Raw genomic sequence first — 19,523 nt, forward strand, 5'->3', positions numbered from 1 at the left:
CTTGTATACAAGTGGATGGGAAATGACAGCTTTCAGGCAGGATAGCTCACGTAGGTTTAAATTAAGATCTGAACACACCTGAGCTCATCCCTGCTACGGGCTATGGGATCTGTAGTGTGGCCATATTACATCAATGATGTTATGAGCATCCCCGCCCCTTTTGCAGCAAACAAAAATTTTCAGAACGTTCACATGTCGTTCAAAAAAAGGCTTTGCTCTTAAAATTCAATTTTGGAAAGAATGGACTTTACCAAACAAAAGCCACATACACTATTAGAAATTCATACATTTGAGAGAAAAATTTCCATCCTTCTTTTTCGTCACTCTGGTTGAAAACATCGATTTGACCCCACTGATGACTAGAAAACGAACATTCTTGCAATGAAAAATGTCAAACTAAATTCTGCTAGTGTATACCCAGCTTTAGTAAGAAGGTTAGAGCCCCTGTGAGGATTTTATTAATTGGCTGTGCAAGAACGAATGTGCCGAAATCAGACCAAATAAAGACCAGATTTAATTATATTCAGACTCTTATATCCTAAACATCTGTTGCATTTCCTTGGTTCAGTGGTTCCCTTTTCATCAGGGCTTGGGGCTATTAGGCATGATTCACACTTATGCAAGTTGCAGTTTGCATATTGCAGGTACATTTTGCATTTTTCAATACATGCTTTTCATCCATTGAAGTCTATGGAACCAAAAACCAGAAAAAAAAGTCCCTGGCCCTTTCCATAAAATGCACAGATGTGAACTACATCCATAGGAAACCATGTTATATGGACTGTAGTGTGTGTCTGCAAAACTGAAAATGCACAAAAAAATACATAGGTGTGAACCAGGCCTTAAAGAGTGTTTTCTGGACTGATAATATTGGAGGGATCCTGAGGGGTAATTAGTTTGATCATTGCTCCAGATACCACTTAAAGGGTGACTTCACTTTCATAAAAAAATATAGCATATACAATTGCTGCACAAGCCATATTGTATGTAAATGTTATTAAAAATTAACTTTCTCAAATCATCTTCTAGCCCAGTCTCAAAATACCAACCTAATTGTTCTCTTCGTTCCTCCTAAGACCTCCTGCTCTCTAGCTTCCTTGTCACCTCGTCCCATGCTCGCCTCCGGGACTTTTCCTGAGCTTCCCCACCCTATGAAACTCCCTACCCCAATCTCTCGGGCGTTCACACTGGAGAGACAGCAGCGGCTGTTTCGGGTCGGTTTGCAGGCACTATTATTAGCGCAATATCGCCTGCAAACCGCCTGCAAATGATAATCAGAGCGTGCACTTGAAACTCCTTATTATTGCAAGTAATCACCACCAAGATGAGCAAAATCAGCTTCTCACCAAAAAGATAGATCCTATTCAGGTCTATAATCGCCTCAGTGAGCTCACCCTTCACTTTCGGTATGAGTTATCTCTGCATTTCCAGCTGCCCTCTGATGTTTATAATTGAGAGGAATCATGCAAACTTCTCATTAAGTTTACTCAAACCGGGTAGCATGGAGCATGGCAACAAGAAGAAGAAATGCTCATTGCGCAATATCCAAAGTAGGGTAAAAATTATTTATTAAAATCCTACTTACAATCTAAAAGACATAAACAAGCATTCGCCATGTACAATTCGTCCTACGCCCCAGTGGGTGTGCTGACGTCACCGCCATTTCCTCCACCGGACGCATGTTTCGTCGTAACAGACGTCATCAATGGGGGATAATGGTAAACCGGACAAGTAGAGAAGGTGAATCTCCTTAATGGGGACACAGACGGCAATAAAAACTGACAAGTGTTCTGATCCATCTCCACTCTTTTCAAAACTAAAGAAAAAGTTTTGCCTACAGTTATACTTTAAGTGTAGTGAAAATAATGAAGGCTATAAATGCTAAATCATAGTAATTGCTTTGTTACTGTGCATCGTTGCTTTGTTAACTTGACATTAATGGCAAATCTGGTGTCTTAGGTTATCAGAACTGCTGGGTTTTTCAAGGGACTGTACACAGAGTCAGAACTGAAATCGGAGAATGTAAAGGTATGTATTCATTATTTTTGGTTCAATACAGAAATATGGTCTTAACATCCTGTATCCATAATTATTTGTTTTAAGTTTCTTGTATGTACAGTGTGGGTGGGTGTATACTGTGTATGTAATATATAAAATATGCAGTGAACTTTGCCAATTTCCTCCTCTTATGGTTAACTGGTTTCCAATAATACAGACAAGGTTTGTACCTTTTTTTAATAGTATTTAGGTCATTTTCAGTGCAGCCGAGGAACCCCTGATCTTGGCTATAGTCAACAAGAATGTTTTCTTCAACTCAGAGATTTGACTTCCACTTGCAGCCCCAGTGGACAGTTGAGAGAGATGCCCTTTACTGCACTGTAGCAAAGCATCCCCATACAAAATATATTTAAACTAAATACACTGAGCAAAATTAGCCTTTAATTGTGGCCAGCCTATGGCACACCTGTGCAATAATCATGCTGTCTAATCAGCATCTTGATATGCCACACCTGTGAGGTGGATGGATTATCTGGGTAAGGCTGGGTTCACACTGCTGCGGTGCGGGAACGCAGCGAATTTACTGCGGGTTCCCGCATCGCACCAACTCGCACGGCAGTTCACACTGCCATATGCGAACTGCTGGGGAGTGTCATACAATGTTAATGACACCCCCAGTTCAGCCCGCATATCGCAATGCGAACTGACAATTCGGACATTTTCGGATCGCATAGGTGTGAACACCCATGCGATCCGATTTTGGTCCGAACAAAAAAAGGGTCCTGTGCGAGTTTGGACCGAATGCGGTGCGATATCAGCCATACTATCTGTATGGCTGATATCGCACAGCACAGACATCGCATGTGATGTGAACAGCAGTGCGCTGCGAATCACATGCGATGTCTGCCACCGCAGCAGTGTGAACCCAGCCTAAAGGAGAAGTGCTCACTAACCCAGATTTAGACAGAGTGGTGAACAATATTTGAGAGAAATAGGCCTTTTGTGTACATAGAAAAAGTCGTAGTTCTTTAAGTTCAGCTCATGATAAATAGGGGCAAACACAAAATTGTTGTGTTTTATAATTTTACACAGTGTAGTAATCCAATATTATTATGTTTCTAGCTCTATTAGGTGTTTGACCTTCACATTACCACTTTACATCATTAATTTAAGTTAATTTCCAGCTGCCTTGTAAGTAAAGGTTTTCACAGGTAGTTTTTTTTTTTTTTTTTTAAATTATATAATTTTTTTTTTTAAACTTTTTTTGGGGGTTATTTTTATATGTATCCAAAGAACAATTGTCATAAAGTCTGCCTGCTGGCACTATGTAGTTCTGCCCAACAAGATTACAGTTGGAATTTGAACCTGGTGACTGTGAGGTGCTAAAACATTTCTTAAAGCTTCTGGAACGAATCCCTCCTATCCTTTACTGCCACAAAAGCTGCCATCTCGGTCCGTTTGATCTGCAGTTGTCATGGTGCTATACATATGATCATTTATGACACCATCCATTTCAATGGCGTGACAGTTATCAGCAACACGACTGCAGGTGCGTTTTTGATGCGTTTTCCATTCATTTCAGCGGGGAAGTGGATTTTTGGCATGTTGTGATTTTTTTTTTTTTTTTTTTCCCTTTTTTATTTAATTGTACCAAACATGCACCAAAAATGCAGCATGGAGGACTTTTAAAGATGCAACTGACCCAGAACTGACTGGTGTGAAGAATTCCATAGGATTTAATGGTCATGCACTTTTCTTTTGCTTTTGGTAAGGCAAAGACGGAAGAGAACCTGACCAGTGTGAAAGGGCTGTAACTGTGCAATGTTTGCAATGTAAAGTACATTCACTGGCGACAATTTTATTTATACATTTTTTACAAATCCATTCTTTACAGTGGAACAGAGCATCAATGAACTTTACATTCTGCTTTCGTCTCTCTTATTTCCTTCTTTTTTTTTTTTTCTGGTCCCACGGTAATGCTGGCCATACACTATACGAAAAATCGTCAGCCCATCAGAGTACCCGAGCTCCTATCTGCAGCCCATGCCTCACAGAATATACGTTGGGATGTTTGCTTTCCAAAATTGAGTAATTTTGTGGGTAATTCCACTGTCCTGGTGCTCCAGGACCTTCAAATTAAATCATATGTGCAATTTATGCTCGTAGAACGCCTGAAGGTACTACTTCAGTGGTGGACCTCTTTATGTGGCCAGGCTGTGTAAAAGTCTCACACATGTGGTATCGCCATACCCGGGAGAAGTAGCAGAATGTATTTTGGGTGTAATTGAAAGTTTGCATATGCTGTGTGTGAGAAATAACTTGTTATGAAAATTTTGTGTTAAAAAAAAAAAAAAACAAAAAAAACGTAATTTTCCCAAAAATTGTGGGGAAAAATTACAACTTCACAAAACTCACTATGCCTCTTACTAAATACCTTAGTCGGTCTACTTTCCAAAAAGGGGTCATTTAGGGGGTATTTGTACTTTCCTGACATTTCAGCGCCTCAAGAAATCAGATGGGTCATCAGTGCATCAGGTGTGATCAATTTTCAATGATTTGCACCATAGCTTGTAGACTCTCCAACTTTCACACAGACCTAATAATATACACTTGTCTGGGTTATTTTTTACCAAAGATATGCAGCAGTATAAATGTTGGCCCAAATTTATGAACACAAATTACTTATTTGTAAAGTTTTATTATAGAAACTAAAAAAAAGTAGGGTTTTTTTCAAAATTTTTGCACTTTTTTCACTCATGTCACAAAAAAATAAAAAACCCAGTGGTGATTAAATACCACCAAAAGAAATCTCTATTTGTGTGAAAAAATTATAAAAATGTATTTTGGGTACAGTGTTGCATAACTGAGTAATTGGCATTCAAAGTGCGACAGCGCTGAAAACTAAAAATTGGTCTGGGCAGGAAGGGTGTATAAGTGCCCTGTATTGAAGTGGTTAAATGATATGATATAAAGCACTATCACTGATTAGATTATTTCCTATTTGAGAACATGGCACATTCCTGAGCTATCACTTACATGGCAACCTCCATATAAACTTCACTATTGTTGCCCAGTTACAAATGAACACAAGGGCATGCTACAATGCCTGAATATTAGTGGGAGGTAGTTAGGCCTGTAAACTTGTGGCAGACATTCCATCCTTTTCCTGCTTCCCTCTCTATATAGTTTGCTTTTGTATATTATTACGGCTTCAGTAAATTTAGTTACCGTAATAAATGTATTCATTTTGGCCAATATTCTCCCTTCACCTGAACATCTCTGTAATTTAAATACATAATGGAGATAAGTTGTATTACTGATCAGAAAATTTCCAGTTACCTTTTGTTTTATAAATATCACAAAAAAAGTGTTAAAGGCCCCTTTCACATATACCTTCACTTTGTTTCATCAGTTCAGTCATGTTTTTTCAAAGAAAAAACGGATCAGTTTTTTCATCAGTTTTTCACATCCACTTAACTACTAGTCAAATTTTTGGTTTACATGATTAAAAAATAATTTTAGTCCTGAAGATTACTTTTACTTAAAACCCCCAACCATTATATAATTTCTGAAAACAGACACCGACTAGAGAATTAAATTTGGGGTAATTCCAAATTTTTATGTCGCATGATATTAACACAACGGTTTATAAAATGCTAAATTTCTTTAAAAAAAAGAAAAAAACACTTAAAAGTTAATTTTAGGGCACACAAATACAATAGTTGACCCTTTTTTTTTTTTGTTAAAGTTGCACCAAGTAAATAGATACCCTAAATGTCAAGCATTAAAATTGTGTGTACTTGCGTGAAACAGTGATAAAATGTCAATATCTTATATTTTTTTCATAGGTGATGCTTTGAAAGCCTACAGCTTCAGTTTAGCGTTACCCATGAGCTCTGGTGCTAAAATTATTGATCCCGCTACATGGGTAGCACAATTGCCTTTTTTTTTCTTTTATGTAGGCACCACAACGATTGCATTTTTGTATGTATGCCAGTGTATATGGGGGTGGGGAGGCTCAAATTTTTGTAGTTTTTACTTTTCATGTTTTTTTTTTTCTTCTTACTTATGATTTTATTGCTATCACATAGGGGACCAATAGTCCCCTGTGTAATAGCAGATACATGTAAGGTCCTCTTTGGGGGGATGGCAGTGTGTGCAAGGAGAGGACAGCTGAATAGCAGTATACACAGTGAGGGGGCTGTCTGTACAGACAGGCTCCCTATTCTGACTGTCATTGTCCGCTTTTAAATGTAATTGTCGGCCCTTCTTTCTTGTATACTTCATAACGCCAAGAAGGAGCAGTCATTTGGCCTGCCACTAAATTAAACAAAGGGGTGGGGTCACTGGGTTTGTTTAATTTAGTGGCAGGCCGAATGACAGCTCATTCTTGGTGCTATGAAGTATAGAAAAAAGCAGACGATTAGATTTAAAAGCTGACAATGACAGTCAGCGTCGGCAAGTGAGGGAGCCTGTCTATACAGACTGCCCCCCCCCCCCCCCCCACTATGTATACTGCTATTCACCTCTCCTGCCTCGCTCCGCCTCCAACCCCCCCCAAATGACAGCTCCAAAATCTAAGACAAACAAAAAAGCCGGCAATTACATGTTAAAAGTCGAAAATTACAGTCAGCGCCAGCAAGTGAGGGAGCCTGTCTGTACAGACTGCCCCCTCACTGTGTATACTGATCTCCTGCCTTTCTCCACCACAACCCCCCTCCACAGTGACTGGTTGCTCCTAACAACCAATGCAAAAACGGATGCAAAAATGGATCGGACCGTTCGTCTGTTTACATCCGTTTTTTGTCCGATCCGTTTCATTTCTTTAACGGATGAGAAATAGGGCTTTCTTCCATTAAAAAAATGTATGTTGACAGAAGCGGATGAAAACTAATGAAAATAGATGATCATCTGTTGTCATCTGTTTTTCCATAGGAATGCATTGATGTCCATTTTTCATCCGACAGCGGTCCGTATGTGTGAAAGGGGCCTTAAAGTGGATGTAAACCTGAAAAAGTGTTTTTTTAATGAAGACTTCTACCTGGTACAGTAGAGGATGTCAAGTCATCTGTACCCAGTCTTGCCATGAAGAGTTAACCAGCTCTGAGCACTCCTCTTGTGGTTTTTTTTACGCTGGCCATACACTATATGAAGAATCGTCCGAAATTCGGTCATTTAGACAGTTCATTCGTTTTTCGGCCAGTTAATGGGCACAAATCAGTAATTGGTTGGGATGTTTTTGAGCCGAAAAAATGAAGGACAAGTTTGGAAATTTTCTGCCGAACGAACGATAAATTGAAAGGTTAACGTGTTTCCCGTCCAAACTGTTTGCACTAGGTATATGTGAAAAAACTAACAAAAAAACTGACTAATTTATGTCCATTGAATGATTTATCGGTCATTACATGATTGCACTATCGTTTGCTCTCACGGCCGAATGTTTGTTTTTTGAAAATGGGTTTGAACGATTTTTCGTATAGTGTATGGCCAGCATTCGTAAGATAAAAAAACACACAGATACATTTGTGTCCCCACATACCCCACTGCTGTGACTGACATCTGATTTCTTTATCTCATGCACAGCATGAGAGAGAGAATGTTACCATTCCAGCTTCACATCCCTCCTTTCTTCTCCAGCTGTCCCAGGTTTGGCTGCTCCACACCTCAGCATGATTGGGCATGCTGAAGTCATGTGGTGCCTTTCCTGAGTTTTGACTGGATGCTACTCAAATCCTCAGAAATAGGAGAGTGTAGAGGTGGGCGGGGGGAGTCTTGTGACATCACGACTCCGCCCACCGAGCTCCAGTAAAGAGACACGCCCACTGATTCCAGAGTTTTGCGGGGCTCCTACTGCTGAAGGGGGTGACATTTGCAAGGTAGGGATACATGCAGGAGGTATATATATATATATATATATATATATATATATATATATATATATATATATATATATATATATATATATATATATATATATATATATATATATATATATATATATACACACATACATACATACAGTAATACTGTGCCATTAGTTACTGGGTGAGTGAGTGGTGGTTTTACATCCACTGTGATTTAATGTTATTAAAAATGACCTTTCCTTTTCAATCTGCAGCCAGTGTAATTTTCTGAGAATGCAATATGGCTATATGGAGTTGTTCTGTACACAGAGTGTGTACTGACCACTCCCCAGAAACATAATTTCCTGCTTGTGTGATTGGCTCACCAATTTTCCCAGAAGTCTGCCTAAGATACAAGTCAGATTTCATGCGTCCCCTGCAACAAAAATGTCATTTTTGGAGAGATACTTTCAATATGAGCACGTCTAAAGGGATGCAGGCCCAGCAGATTTCCTCATTAGTGCCCTGCAGCTGCACACCTGACAGTTAATTATGAAACCACTCCCATTAGACCCACTCAGTACAGAGGCACAGACAAACATACAAGGATTTCTTCAGAATAACAAAAGGTAGGAATCTGCAAAATAGGTTGTTCTAATCCTTGCAATGTACATTGATTACCCAGAGGGGAATGTTTTCTCCTCAACAAAAGTGGAGTTACGCTTTAAGTGATACTAAAGACTTATTTGTTGTTTTTAAAGAAAAAAACTGTCATGCTTACCTACTCTGTGTAATGTTTTTACACACAGCAGCCCACATGCTTCTCTTCTTGGGTCCCTCGCCCGCGCTCCTGGCCCCTTCTCCCCTCGAGTGCCACAGTTCAGCCCTGCCCCTTGTCTCTCCTGATTGGCTAACTGACTTTGACAGCAACACTGCTACTGTGTCTCAGCCAATCAGGAGGGAGAGTCCTGGAGAGGCACTCATACACATCGCTGGATCGAGATGGGGCTCAGGTAAGTATCATGGGGGCTAAGAGGGGCTGCTGCAAGCTGAACGTTTCTTTATCTTAATGCATGACAACTGTATTGATTAACCACTTGCTTACTGGGCATCTAAACCCCCCTCCTGCCCAGACCAATTTTCAGCTTTCAGCGCTGTCACACTTTAAAAGACAATTGCACGGTCATACAACACTGTACCCAAATGAAATGTTTGTCATTTTTTCCCACAAATATCGCTTTCTTTTGGTGGTATTTGATCACCTCTGGGTTTTTTATTTTTTGTTAAACAAATTAAAAAAGACCGAATTAAAAAAAAAAAAAAAATACAAAACCGTTTTATATTTTGTTAATAAATTTTGCAAATGGGTAATTTTTTCTCCTTCATTGATGTACGCTGATGAGGCTACACTGATGGGCGCTGATGAGGCTACACTGATGGGCACTGATAAGGCTGCACTGGTGGGCACTGATAAGGCTGCACTGGTGGGCACTGAGAGGTGGCACTGATGGGCGGCACTGAAGGGCATTCATAGGTGGCACTGAAGGGCACTAATAGGTGGCACTGATAGCTGGCACTGATGGGCACTGATGGGTGGTAGTGATGGGCACTGATCGGCACTGGTAGGTGACACTGATAGGCAGCACTGCTAGGTGGCACTGATGAGGCACTGATTGGCACCACTGGTGGGCATTAATAGGTGGCACTTGTGGGCATTGATAGGTGGCACTGATTGCTGGCACTTATGCACTTGTTGTCACTGATTGGTGGGCACTGATTCGTGGCACTGGCAGGCGGTACTGGTGAGCACATATGAGGCGGCTTCACCTCTTCGGGACCGATGTCCGTTCAACAGAAGCTTTTTTTTCTCCTTGCGCTGTCAGTGTTAGAAGAAAAAAATACAGATTACCGATCTTCTGTTTACATCACGTGATAAGCTGTCATTGGCTGACAGCTGATCACTTGGTAAGGGGTCGGGATCGATCCCTTACTCCGATCTCTCATTGACTCGGGTGATCACAGCGCGCGCCCTTCAGGGGGGGCGTGGCCAACGTGCAAAGGGGAGGCCGTCTATTGAAGGCCTCCCGGCAAAGCAGATCCGCGCTGTAGCCGTCATTCGGCATGAGAGCTCAGCGTGGTCAGTTTTCTAGCTGTGCTTAGAACTAAGCCTGCTCTCCTCCAATGATCAGACTGGTTCTGACACGCCTCCCCACCTGTACAGCCATTCAGTGGAAAGACCAGTGTGCTGCTGTTTCTCCTCCCCCAGCTCTCTAAAGGGGTATGTGATCACTTCTAAAAAAATGTAAAAAAAAAAAAGAAAGGTATTTTATAGTGTGTGTAAAAAAAAAAAAAAAAATATATATATATATACATATACATATACATACATTTTGCCTTTCATGTCTGTTTTAGGCCTCTTGCACACTGCAGCTTAAAAAAGCTCAGTACAGCTTTTTTCTTACTGAGCTAAAATACGGCCCATTAATTGTAATGTGCCCATGCACACAGGCGTGTAAACAAGCGCTGTGCATTCCTCAGTAAATTTTTTTATTTATTTATTTATTTATTTTTTTAGAAAAATCAGTTTTTTTGGTCAGTAATTTGCACAAATGCTCAATTATATACTGTGCAGAAAGAGAATGCGAGAAAGAGAGTGCGAGAAAAAGTATGCGCGCATTTGCATGCAAGTGCGTGCGAAAATGTGTGAAAGCGTATACGCGAAAATGCATGTAAATACACGCAAATACATACAAAAAAAGCCGTCTAAAAAAGTAGATGCTAAAACAAGAGTATCATATGCAAGATGCCTGAATGGGTTGCTTTACAAGGTGAGGATTCACATATACTTTAAATCATGCGTAATTTTCATTTTTTTTTTTATTGCTTTGTTTGTAACCCATAGGAGAAGGATTCCAAAATCAGCTTCTTACAGAAAGCAATCGATGTGGTTGTTTTGGTGACTGGAGAACCTTTGTCTGTGAAGCCAGCTCGAATTGTGGCGGGACATGAACCAGAGAAGACGAATGAGTTCCTTCAGGCCATAGGGAAATGCTGTTTGAATAAAGTATGTGTCTTATTAAACAAGCTTGTTTTCATATTCGTAATCCAAACTTTAGCTGATATGTTTTCAGGAAGGAAGTGAAGGAAATGTGCATGTATTGGTCATGGCAACCAGCCTCTTATTAGCTTTAAAGTGGTAGTAAACTCTGTATTACCATTTGTACCTACAGGTAAGCCTATAATAAGGCTTACCTGTAGGTACTGTGAATATCTCCTAAACAGTTTAGGAGATAATCAGAGTGCCTACAGCCGATGACATCACCAGCGCATGCGCTCTAAAGGTCCGGCTTACAGTGCCGGACCTTCAGAACACATGCGGGAAACGGTGACTCATGTAGCCAGAGGCCACAAACCCAGAAGGGAGACTGGGGGAAGATGTCAGCCGTCTCAGCTGTAACATTGCAGTGTTGGAGTGCTTTGCAATGCATACTAGCACATTATGACATTGCCTTGCAGGGATTTTTTTTTTTTTTTTTTAATCGCCTGCAATTTACTACCGCTTTAAATCAAAGACCTGCTTGAGAAAAATAGGTGAGAATACGGTTTCTGTTGGTGACACCTTTTTACTTTTCTCTTTTTCCTCTTTTTACAAAATGCCCTACTAGGGTTTCTTAATGAAATTCTTAATTTTATATCTAGTTATCCAGTGATGATGCTGTGAAGAGGGTTCTGTCAGGAGAAAAACTGGAATCTAAAGGGAAGCCTCCATCAAACACCAAGTCTCAAGATAAGGAAAACAGAGAAGCAAAAGATGAAGAACGAAGGAGCCAGAGGGAGAAAGAGGTAGGCATGCGCACTTGCTGCCCTTATATCAGGATATACAGTGGAAAAAGTGTTTGAAGCCTGAAATGTGGCAAAAGGTTGAAAAGTTCAAGGGGGCCGAATACTTTCGCAAGCCACTGTAATATGGCTAGTATAGCTAGCTTAAAGTGTCTAGTGTATATACACTAAATATAGTGTATACACATCAATAGGAACCTGACAGAAAATATAGAGTGGAGCTACAATTGCTGATATGTTTTAAGGTGCAGACAACGGAACTGTCACTCTCACTTCACTGCTTATTGACTTTATACAAACAAACTGGTGAGATCCAAGATCACTTTTTCCAGGTCAGTGTCTTACTGACTGGGTAGGCACTAAGTGTGATTGGCAGTTTGGCTCCCAATGCTTGCAAGTATGGGGAAGGCTTGGAAGTATATATGTTTAATCCCATACACAGAAGAAAACAGGATTTTTAAGGAATTTTGGCAAGGGTAGGCGTGGTGGGTAAAGGCACCATAGATTGCCCAGAGTACAACAGGGAGTGGGTTTGAGAGGTTTTATTTGAAGTGTATGTGTAGCCAGAATTCTTTTTGTTTTCGATAGAGTATGGAAGGGTTAAAACCCCCAGTCAGGTTATTTTTTTGGTGTCTGTGTACTGCTGGGGTGAGTTCCATTCACCTCTGTACTAGAGGCACAACAGGAAGTAGGAGGGGGATGCCCAGCCTAGATAGATGTCACATGAACACTTGTGATTAATCCCCCCCCCCCCATCTCATGACAACCCTTAAATTATAGGATTTCTCCTGAATTCCAGACTTGGCGACAGTAATCCCCAAAACCAATAAACGGGTAAATCTTCCTAGAGGGGACATGCAGCAGTGAAAACGTAACAGAGTTCTATTCTACTCTATTCAAAACTAATGAAAAACATTTTGCCGTGTGGTTTGCATTTTGCTTTATGATTTGAGAGTCAAAAACAAGTTTTGATTGGTTGTTTCTAGCATTGTAATATCCAAGAAAAAGAGGGTTTGGAACTTTAAATGAGGTAGCATGGCTAAAAGATGAGTCAATGTAACAAGACATGTTTTATTCATTAAAACACATGACATGGCAATATGAGTACAACAGTCACATATTATTGACCAGATATTCATAAAAACAATCGTAGCAACTTGGAAATGACATATTGAGGTATCGGACAATTGTCCATAGTAAAGAATTGCTTAAAAAGCAGCATGGTGGGGTAGCTTGGGAGTGGATGAAATAAAACCATCTAAAAAGGGGCGAGTGCACCAATGTCTGTAAAAAAGCATAAATAAACGATCCCTTGTGTTTGGGTGTAACTTTGGACCATATCGTTTATTTATGCTTTTTTACAGACATTGGTGCACTCGTCCCTATTGATGTCGTAGGAAACCACGAAACGTGCGTTGGGCCAATTTTGTTGCACCATTTTCTTTTTAGATGGTTTTATTTCATCCACTCCCAAGCTACCCCACCATGCTGCTTTTTAAGCGATTCTATACTATGGACAATTGTCCGATACCTCAATATGTCATCTTCAAGTTGCTATGATTGTTTTTATGAATATCTGGTCAATAATATGTGATTGTTATGCTTATTTACTATGTGTGTACTCCTATTGACATGTCATGTTTCTTAATGAATAAAACATGTCTTGTTACATTGACTCATCTTTAGCCATGCTAGATCTACCTCATTTAAAGTCCCAAACCCTCTGTTTCTTGCGTATAGATAGGGATGGAGCTGTGTGATCCCACACACCTCATTTAACAACTTGCTTACTGGGCACTTCAACCCCCCTCCTGCCCAGACCAATTTTGAGCTTTCAGCGCTGTCACACTTTGAATGACAATTGCGCGGTCATACAACACTGTACCCAAATGAAATTTTTATCATTTTTTTCCCACAAATAGAGCTTTCTTTTGGTGGTATTTGATCACATCTGGGATTTTTATTTTTTGCTAAACAAACAAAAAAAGATGGACATTTTTGAAAAAAAAAAAAAATCATGTTTAATAGTTTGTTATAAAATTTTGCAAACAGGTAATTTTTCTCCTTCATTGATATGCGCTGATGAGGTGGCACTGGTGGGCACTGATAGGCTGCACTGATGGGCACGGATAGGCACAGATAAGGCGGCACTGATGGGCACAGTTAAGGCGGCACTGATAGGCACAGTTAAGGCGGCACTGATGGGGACAGATAAGGCGGCACTGATGGGGACAGATAAGGCGGCACTGATGGCCACGGATGGGTGGCACGGATGGGTGGCACAGATGGGTGGCACAGATGGGTGGCACGGATGGGTGGCATGGATGGGTGGCACGGATGGGTGGCACAAATGGGTGGCACGGATCGGTGGCACGGATAGGTACCACTGATGGGGGGGCACTGATGGGTGGCACTGATGGGCACTTATGGGCACTGGTAGGTGACACTGATGGGCACTGATAGGTTGCACTGATGTGGGTGTTGATGGGTGGCACTGATGTGGGTGCTGATGGGTGGTACTGATGGGTGGCACTGTGGGCACTGATGGGTGGCACTGTGGGCACTGATATGTGGCACTGTGGGCACTGATGGGTAGCACTGTGGGCACTGATGGGTAGCACTGTGGGCACTGATGGGTGGCGCTGATTGTTGGCACTGTGGGCACTGATGGGTGACGCTGGTGGGCACTGGTAGGCAGCACTGCTGCCTATTGCCTTGTGTCAGAAGATCGCCGTGATCGGGACTGATGTCCCGATCACGGCCGCCGGTGATCGGGTTTTTTTTTTCCTCCTCGCGCTGTCAGCGCGAGGAGGAAAAATAGCCGATTACCGGCTCTGTTTACATCACATGATCAGCTGTCATTGGCTGACAGCTGATCATGTGGTAAGGGGTCGGGACCAACCCCTTACTCTGATCTGTGATCAGGCGAGTCTCATAGACTCGCTGATCACCGAGCGCGCCGCGCGCGCCCTGCAGGGGGCGCGCAGGCCGCTCATGCACGGGACGACGTCAATAGACGTCGTCCCGGCAATTTAGATCCGCGCTGTTGACGTCATTTTACAACGGCCCGGATCTGAAGCAGTTAAAGTCCCACCCCCCCCTCCCCCACCCCCTTCTTATTGTAACATTGTAATATCGGTCGCAGCAGTGACTCTGACAAAACCCTAATTGATAGAACACAGGTGTATGTTATGAATTTATTGAACTTGTCCTCTTTTGATGACATTTTTTTTTTTATCATAAATGTTGACTGATGAAAGCTAATGCTATCTTATTTTTTGGGGGTTTTAGGACAGGAGGGAGTCTGAAATCAGGGAAAGAAGCGGAAGCAGAGACAGAAAAGACAGACAGAAAGATGAGGAAAGAAAACATTCTGAGAGAGAAAAAAAGAAAGAACGGGAAAGAGTGGGAGAGACTGAGAAAGATGGATTGCGAGGAGAGAAAAATGATAGAGAGAAAAACAGAGTAAAAGAACCCCGGCCAGAAACTGACAGAACTAAAGAGAAAGTTAGGGACAGAGAAAGACGAAGTGAAGGGAGCCATGGAAAAGAGAGGGACCGAACAAGAGATAAAGAAAAAGTAAGAGACAGAGGGAGAGGAGAACATGAGAAGGAGCGAAACCTGGAAAAAGAGGGAGATCCTGAAGATCGCAGTCGTGAAAGAGACAAAGAACGTGGTGACCGTAACAGGGATGAGAGGACAAGAACGCGTGAACAGGATAAGGAGCGAAGACGAGAACGGGATTCGGAAAGGAGAAAAGAACGTGTAAAGGATAATGAGCATAAAGCGGATGGAGAAGAAAAACCAGAGGAAGAAATGAGATCAGAACGAAAGGTAATACTACAAGTGAACTGCAGTGCATTGTAAAGCGCTCATCCTGGCATGCATAATGATTTTGGATTATTTATATAAAAACATAGGCAAATAATATGACTTTCAGGGCTAACTATAATAGGCCTACTTTTAAGTTTATTTTATTAAAATGCATATTTCTTTGGTATAGACCAGTTTCTGTGGGTTGCTGCACTCAGCATGGTGTCATTAATAGAATTGTGTATAGTGGTGCATTTGCAAGGACATCACTGTTTGCAGATCAAAGATTATCAAAAGCTGTCTGTCTTTGTGCAAAATAATATATCCATCATTAACTCAGCAGCATACGTTCCACAGTTCTAAGACCTAATTTCTCTTTTAACAGCATAAAACATCAGAGGAATCTACAAAGAAAATCGCAGACATCTCTGCAAGAGAGGAGAGACAGGTATCAACAAGTTAACAATGTTGTATTTTCTGTACTTCATATAATGAAAGGAGAGAACATGAACATGTTTAGTTTTTACTGATGGAAGTTATAAAATCTCAGTGCTACACTAATATTTTCAGTTCTTATCTCTGTATAACACTGGAAAAAGTGTGGTATTTTTAGTGCAGAAAAATCAATCAAATGCTTAGCCTAAACTCTGTACCTTACATTGGAAACAGAAAAGCTGAAATATGATTTGTTGGAAATGGATCAGGATAGTGCATTTTTTTCATTACAAATTTATTATGGGTGTGTATAATTTATCAAAATAAAAAATTTATACTGCGCTGTGAAAAAAATATACAAAAATAGCAGCCAGCACAGCTATAGACAAAAAAAGCAATGTATATGTGTGGGAAAATGCAGCACTAGTTTTGTGAAATAAACTACTAAGAAAGCTGTATTTGCAACTGAGTAGCAAAAAAACAGTAGTTAAAAATACTGCAATTCCTTCCACCTTATGTGAATACAGAGAAAATCACTGTGTAGATTTTAAAATCCACATCTCTCACAAGTGTGAATATCAATCGTGAGAGAAACCAAATTAATAAAAAAGTCCAAAAAGTAACATGGTAAAAAAGTGTAGTCCACAAAACTTGAAACGAGAAAATATAACCACTGATGTGACCCTTTAAGTTAGAGGAATAGCCAGAAACCCCACTACCACCATTGATAGGAGGAGGCTTACCGGAAATCGTTGACTTGAGGAGGCTTATACCGCCCAAGTCAAACAGGCTTGTTAATCGGTAAACCCGATGAGTACAGCTGGTCCTAGATCCAGAACGATTAATCCACATCAACGGGCCAAAACATCAATAGAATGTAGAAGATATAAACCAAACTTTCATGTAGAGGACAGAGGCTCGATACCACGTTGCATGTGTAAAATAATGAAGAGAGCTTGCATAGCGTGATACTGTTTAAAAGTAGCGTTTATTAGAAAACGTTAAAAATGAACTATCACATTTAGATGGTTGAAAATTAGGTGTATCATACATGGATAGAGATGAAAAGAGCGATGCATGTAGGTAGTTCCACCCGGCGCGTTTCAACTAACAAGTCGTCATCTGGGGTATGCAACTGTGCAACTGGGGTATGCAACTAACTATGCACCCCCATGTATCACATGGGGTGCATAGTTAAATTTGCATAGAAACTTTCAAATTTGTCTTTTTTATTTTTTAACAGTCCGTTTCATCCAAAGCAGCTCGGCCATCTGCCTCAAACTACGAGAACGAAAGCCAGCCAAACTCGGTGGAGAAGGTGAGAATAAGAGCTTGTTCATATCATGTCCCTTGCAGTTGTGTGTGGTGTAAATAGGGCAGATAGAAAACAGTTGTTTTCTATGTTCCCTGTTCACACCATACATATGCAGTGGTGTGCAGAAAAATGCAATGTTTTATTTGTTTGTTAAACAAAACATTGTTTTAAAGTGGTTGTAAAGGCTGAAGGTTTTTTACCTCATCCTCTGCATTAAGGTAAAAAAATCAATCTGCATGTAGCCCCCAGACCCCGCCTTATACTTCCCTGAGCCCAATCTCGATCCAGTGCTGTGCACTAGAGCAGAGGCTCTCTTGGCTCTCTCCCTCCTCGTTGTCTCAGAGACAGCAGTGGGAGGGACCGGGGCTGAGCCGAGCCCACATTAGTGCCCCCATAGCAAGCAGCTTGCTGTAGTGGGCACCCAGCGGGATGGGGGGGGAGTTGGCTTGGTGCCAGAAGTGCCGATAGGGGGACCAAAAAGCGAGGATCAAGCTGCTCTCTGCAAAACAATTGCACAGTGCAGGTAGGTATGAAAATAAAATATCAGCCTTTACAATCTCTTTAAGGAGCTTGACCGTCTCGATTTTCAGTGCACTGAAACGACTGTGCTGTAAAGCACAGAAGTGTGTCAACAATGAGATAAATGGTATTAAGCAATTAACTGTCACGTGTAGTTGAACCTTCATTGTTTTCAGCTCATCAACTGCTAGAGAGACTTAAAATGTTACCCTTCATGAATCAGAAGGTTATAGCGAACACTGTTTATATACACACTTTCCTGTGTTGTGCCAGTGCATGGTCTGTTCTCTCATTGATAAAGTAAACCTTACTTGGCCTAAATATTTCTAAAGTAACAGCAGTGCTTAAAGCGGAGTTTCACTCAAAAGGGGAAGCTCCTCTTATCTATAACCCCCCCCCCCCCCCCCCCCCCCCCGGTGTCACATTTTGGCACCTTTTGGGGGAGAATGTGTACCTGGTTTATGACACCCATCCCCACTTCCAGGAGACCTCGCTACGGCGAGATCCCCCAGAAGTTCGGCCCCCCCTCCTCCTTCCCCCGCTGCCAGGCCATTCACAAAGAGCATGCGCAGTAGGGAACCGGCTTTGAAGCCTCAAGGCTTCACTACTGGTTTTCCTACAGGCAGTAGCGGTAGTACCCGAGAGCTGATGGAAACATCAGCTGGGGTGCCGACATCGCTGGATTCCCGGACAGGTAAGTGTCCTAAAAGCTGCTGACTTTAAATTTTTTTCATGGGGGGGGGGGCTGGACCACCTCTTTAAGTGCACAGCTGGAAAGACTTCACACCAAGAGCTGCAAACACTTGAAACTGAAATCTGAAACTTGGCGACACAAGGTCCCCCCCCCCGCCCTCTCCTAATTGGCTTACTGGCTGAGGAGGGAGAGTCGGGGACAGCGAGGCTATCGTGGTGAACATTTCTGGATCGGAGGGAGCTCAGGTAAGGCTTGGGGGGGGGGGGGGGGGGGGGGGGGGCTGGGTGCACACAGAAGTTGTTTGGCCATTCTAGCCATGAAGGTAAAACAGGAAGTGAAAGGAAATCCCTTTCAAATTAAGGGAATTCTTTGGGGACCCCCAGGTCACTGGAACCAAGTGTCCCCATTGAAGATTTCCCTTCTATTACTTTTCAGGGGACAACCCAAAATTGGGATTTTTTTTACTTTCAATAATAATGGTAAACAGGACAAATGGGAAGGGTTGTATTTCCTTAACGGCACAGACAGCAATAAAAACTGACAGGTGTTCTAAACCCTCTGCACTCCATCCAAAACAAAATAAAAAGTTTTACCTTTAGTTATACCGTAAACTATCTTTCTAAGAAGAAAGGAGATGCGCATGGGCACCCTTGCCCAGCACTTCTATTGGATTGATTTCACGCTTCTCACATGCATGGACTCCCGTGACCTTGTCGCTGGTTGGCAGTTTACATTCCTTGGATCACTTTTGGTAGGTCATGATCACTGCAGAGAGAGAACATCCCAGAAGAGCTGCAGTTTTGGAGATGCTCTCACCCAGTCATCTAGCTATTACAATTTAGCCCTTGTCAAAGTCGCTCAGATCCTTACACATGGCCATGTTTTTCTGCTTTTAACACATCAACTTCAAGGACATGTTCACTTGCCACCCACATTCAGATGCCATTGTAATGAGATAATCATGTTAGTCACCTGTCATTTTTCGCATTCCGTCAGTGGTAATGTTATGGCTGATTGGTGAATAGGTTAAAGTTCTGTCCAGATCAGGAACTGTTCTGTTTAAATA

At 41.6% G+C, this 19,523-nt stretch overlaps 1 protein-coding gene across 1 annotated transcript in view; it reads left to right on the forward strand.

The window, feature by feature from the left end:
- The window catches only part of TRAF3IP1 (TRAF3 interacting protein 1), an 86,545-nt gene that overhangs the window by 2,743 nt on the left and 64,279 nt on the right, over positions 1–19,523 (forward strand). The window contains 7 exon segments of the mRNA XM_073633679.1: positions 1,960–2,028; positions 10,744–10,905; positions 11,541–11,684; positions 14,973–15,515; positions 15,880–15,942; positions 17,173–17,203; positions 17,206–17,247. Of these exon segments, the coding sequence (XP_073489780.1) occupies positions 1,960–2,028; positions 10,744–10,905; positions 11,541–11,684; positions 14,973–15,515; positions 15,880–15,942; positions 17,173–17,203; positions 17,206–17,247 (1,054 nt within the window).

This window comes from Aquarana catesbeiana, linkage group LG06 (assembly GCF_042186555.1).
Source record: "Aquarana catesbeiana isolate 2022-GZ linkage group LG06, ASM4218655v1, whole genome shotgun sequence".
NCBI classification, from domain to species: domain Eukaryota; kingdom Metazoa; phylum Chordata; class Amphibia; order Anura; family Ranidae; genus Aquarana; species Aquarana catesbeiana.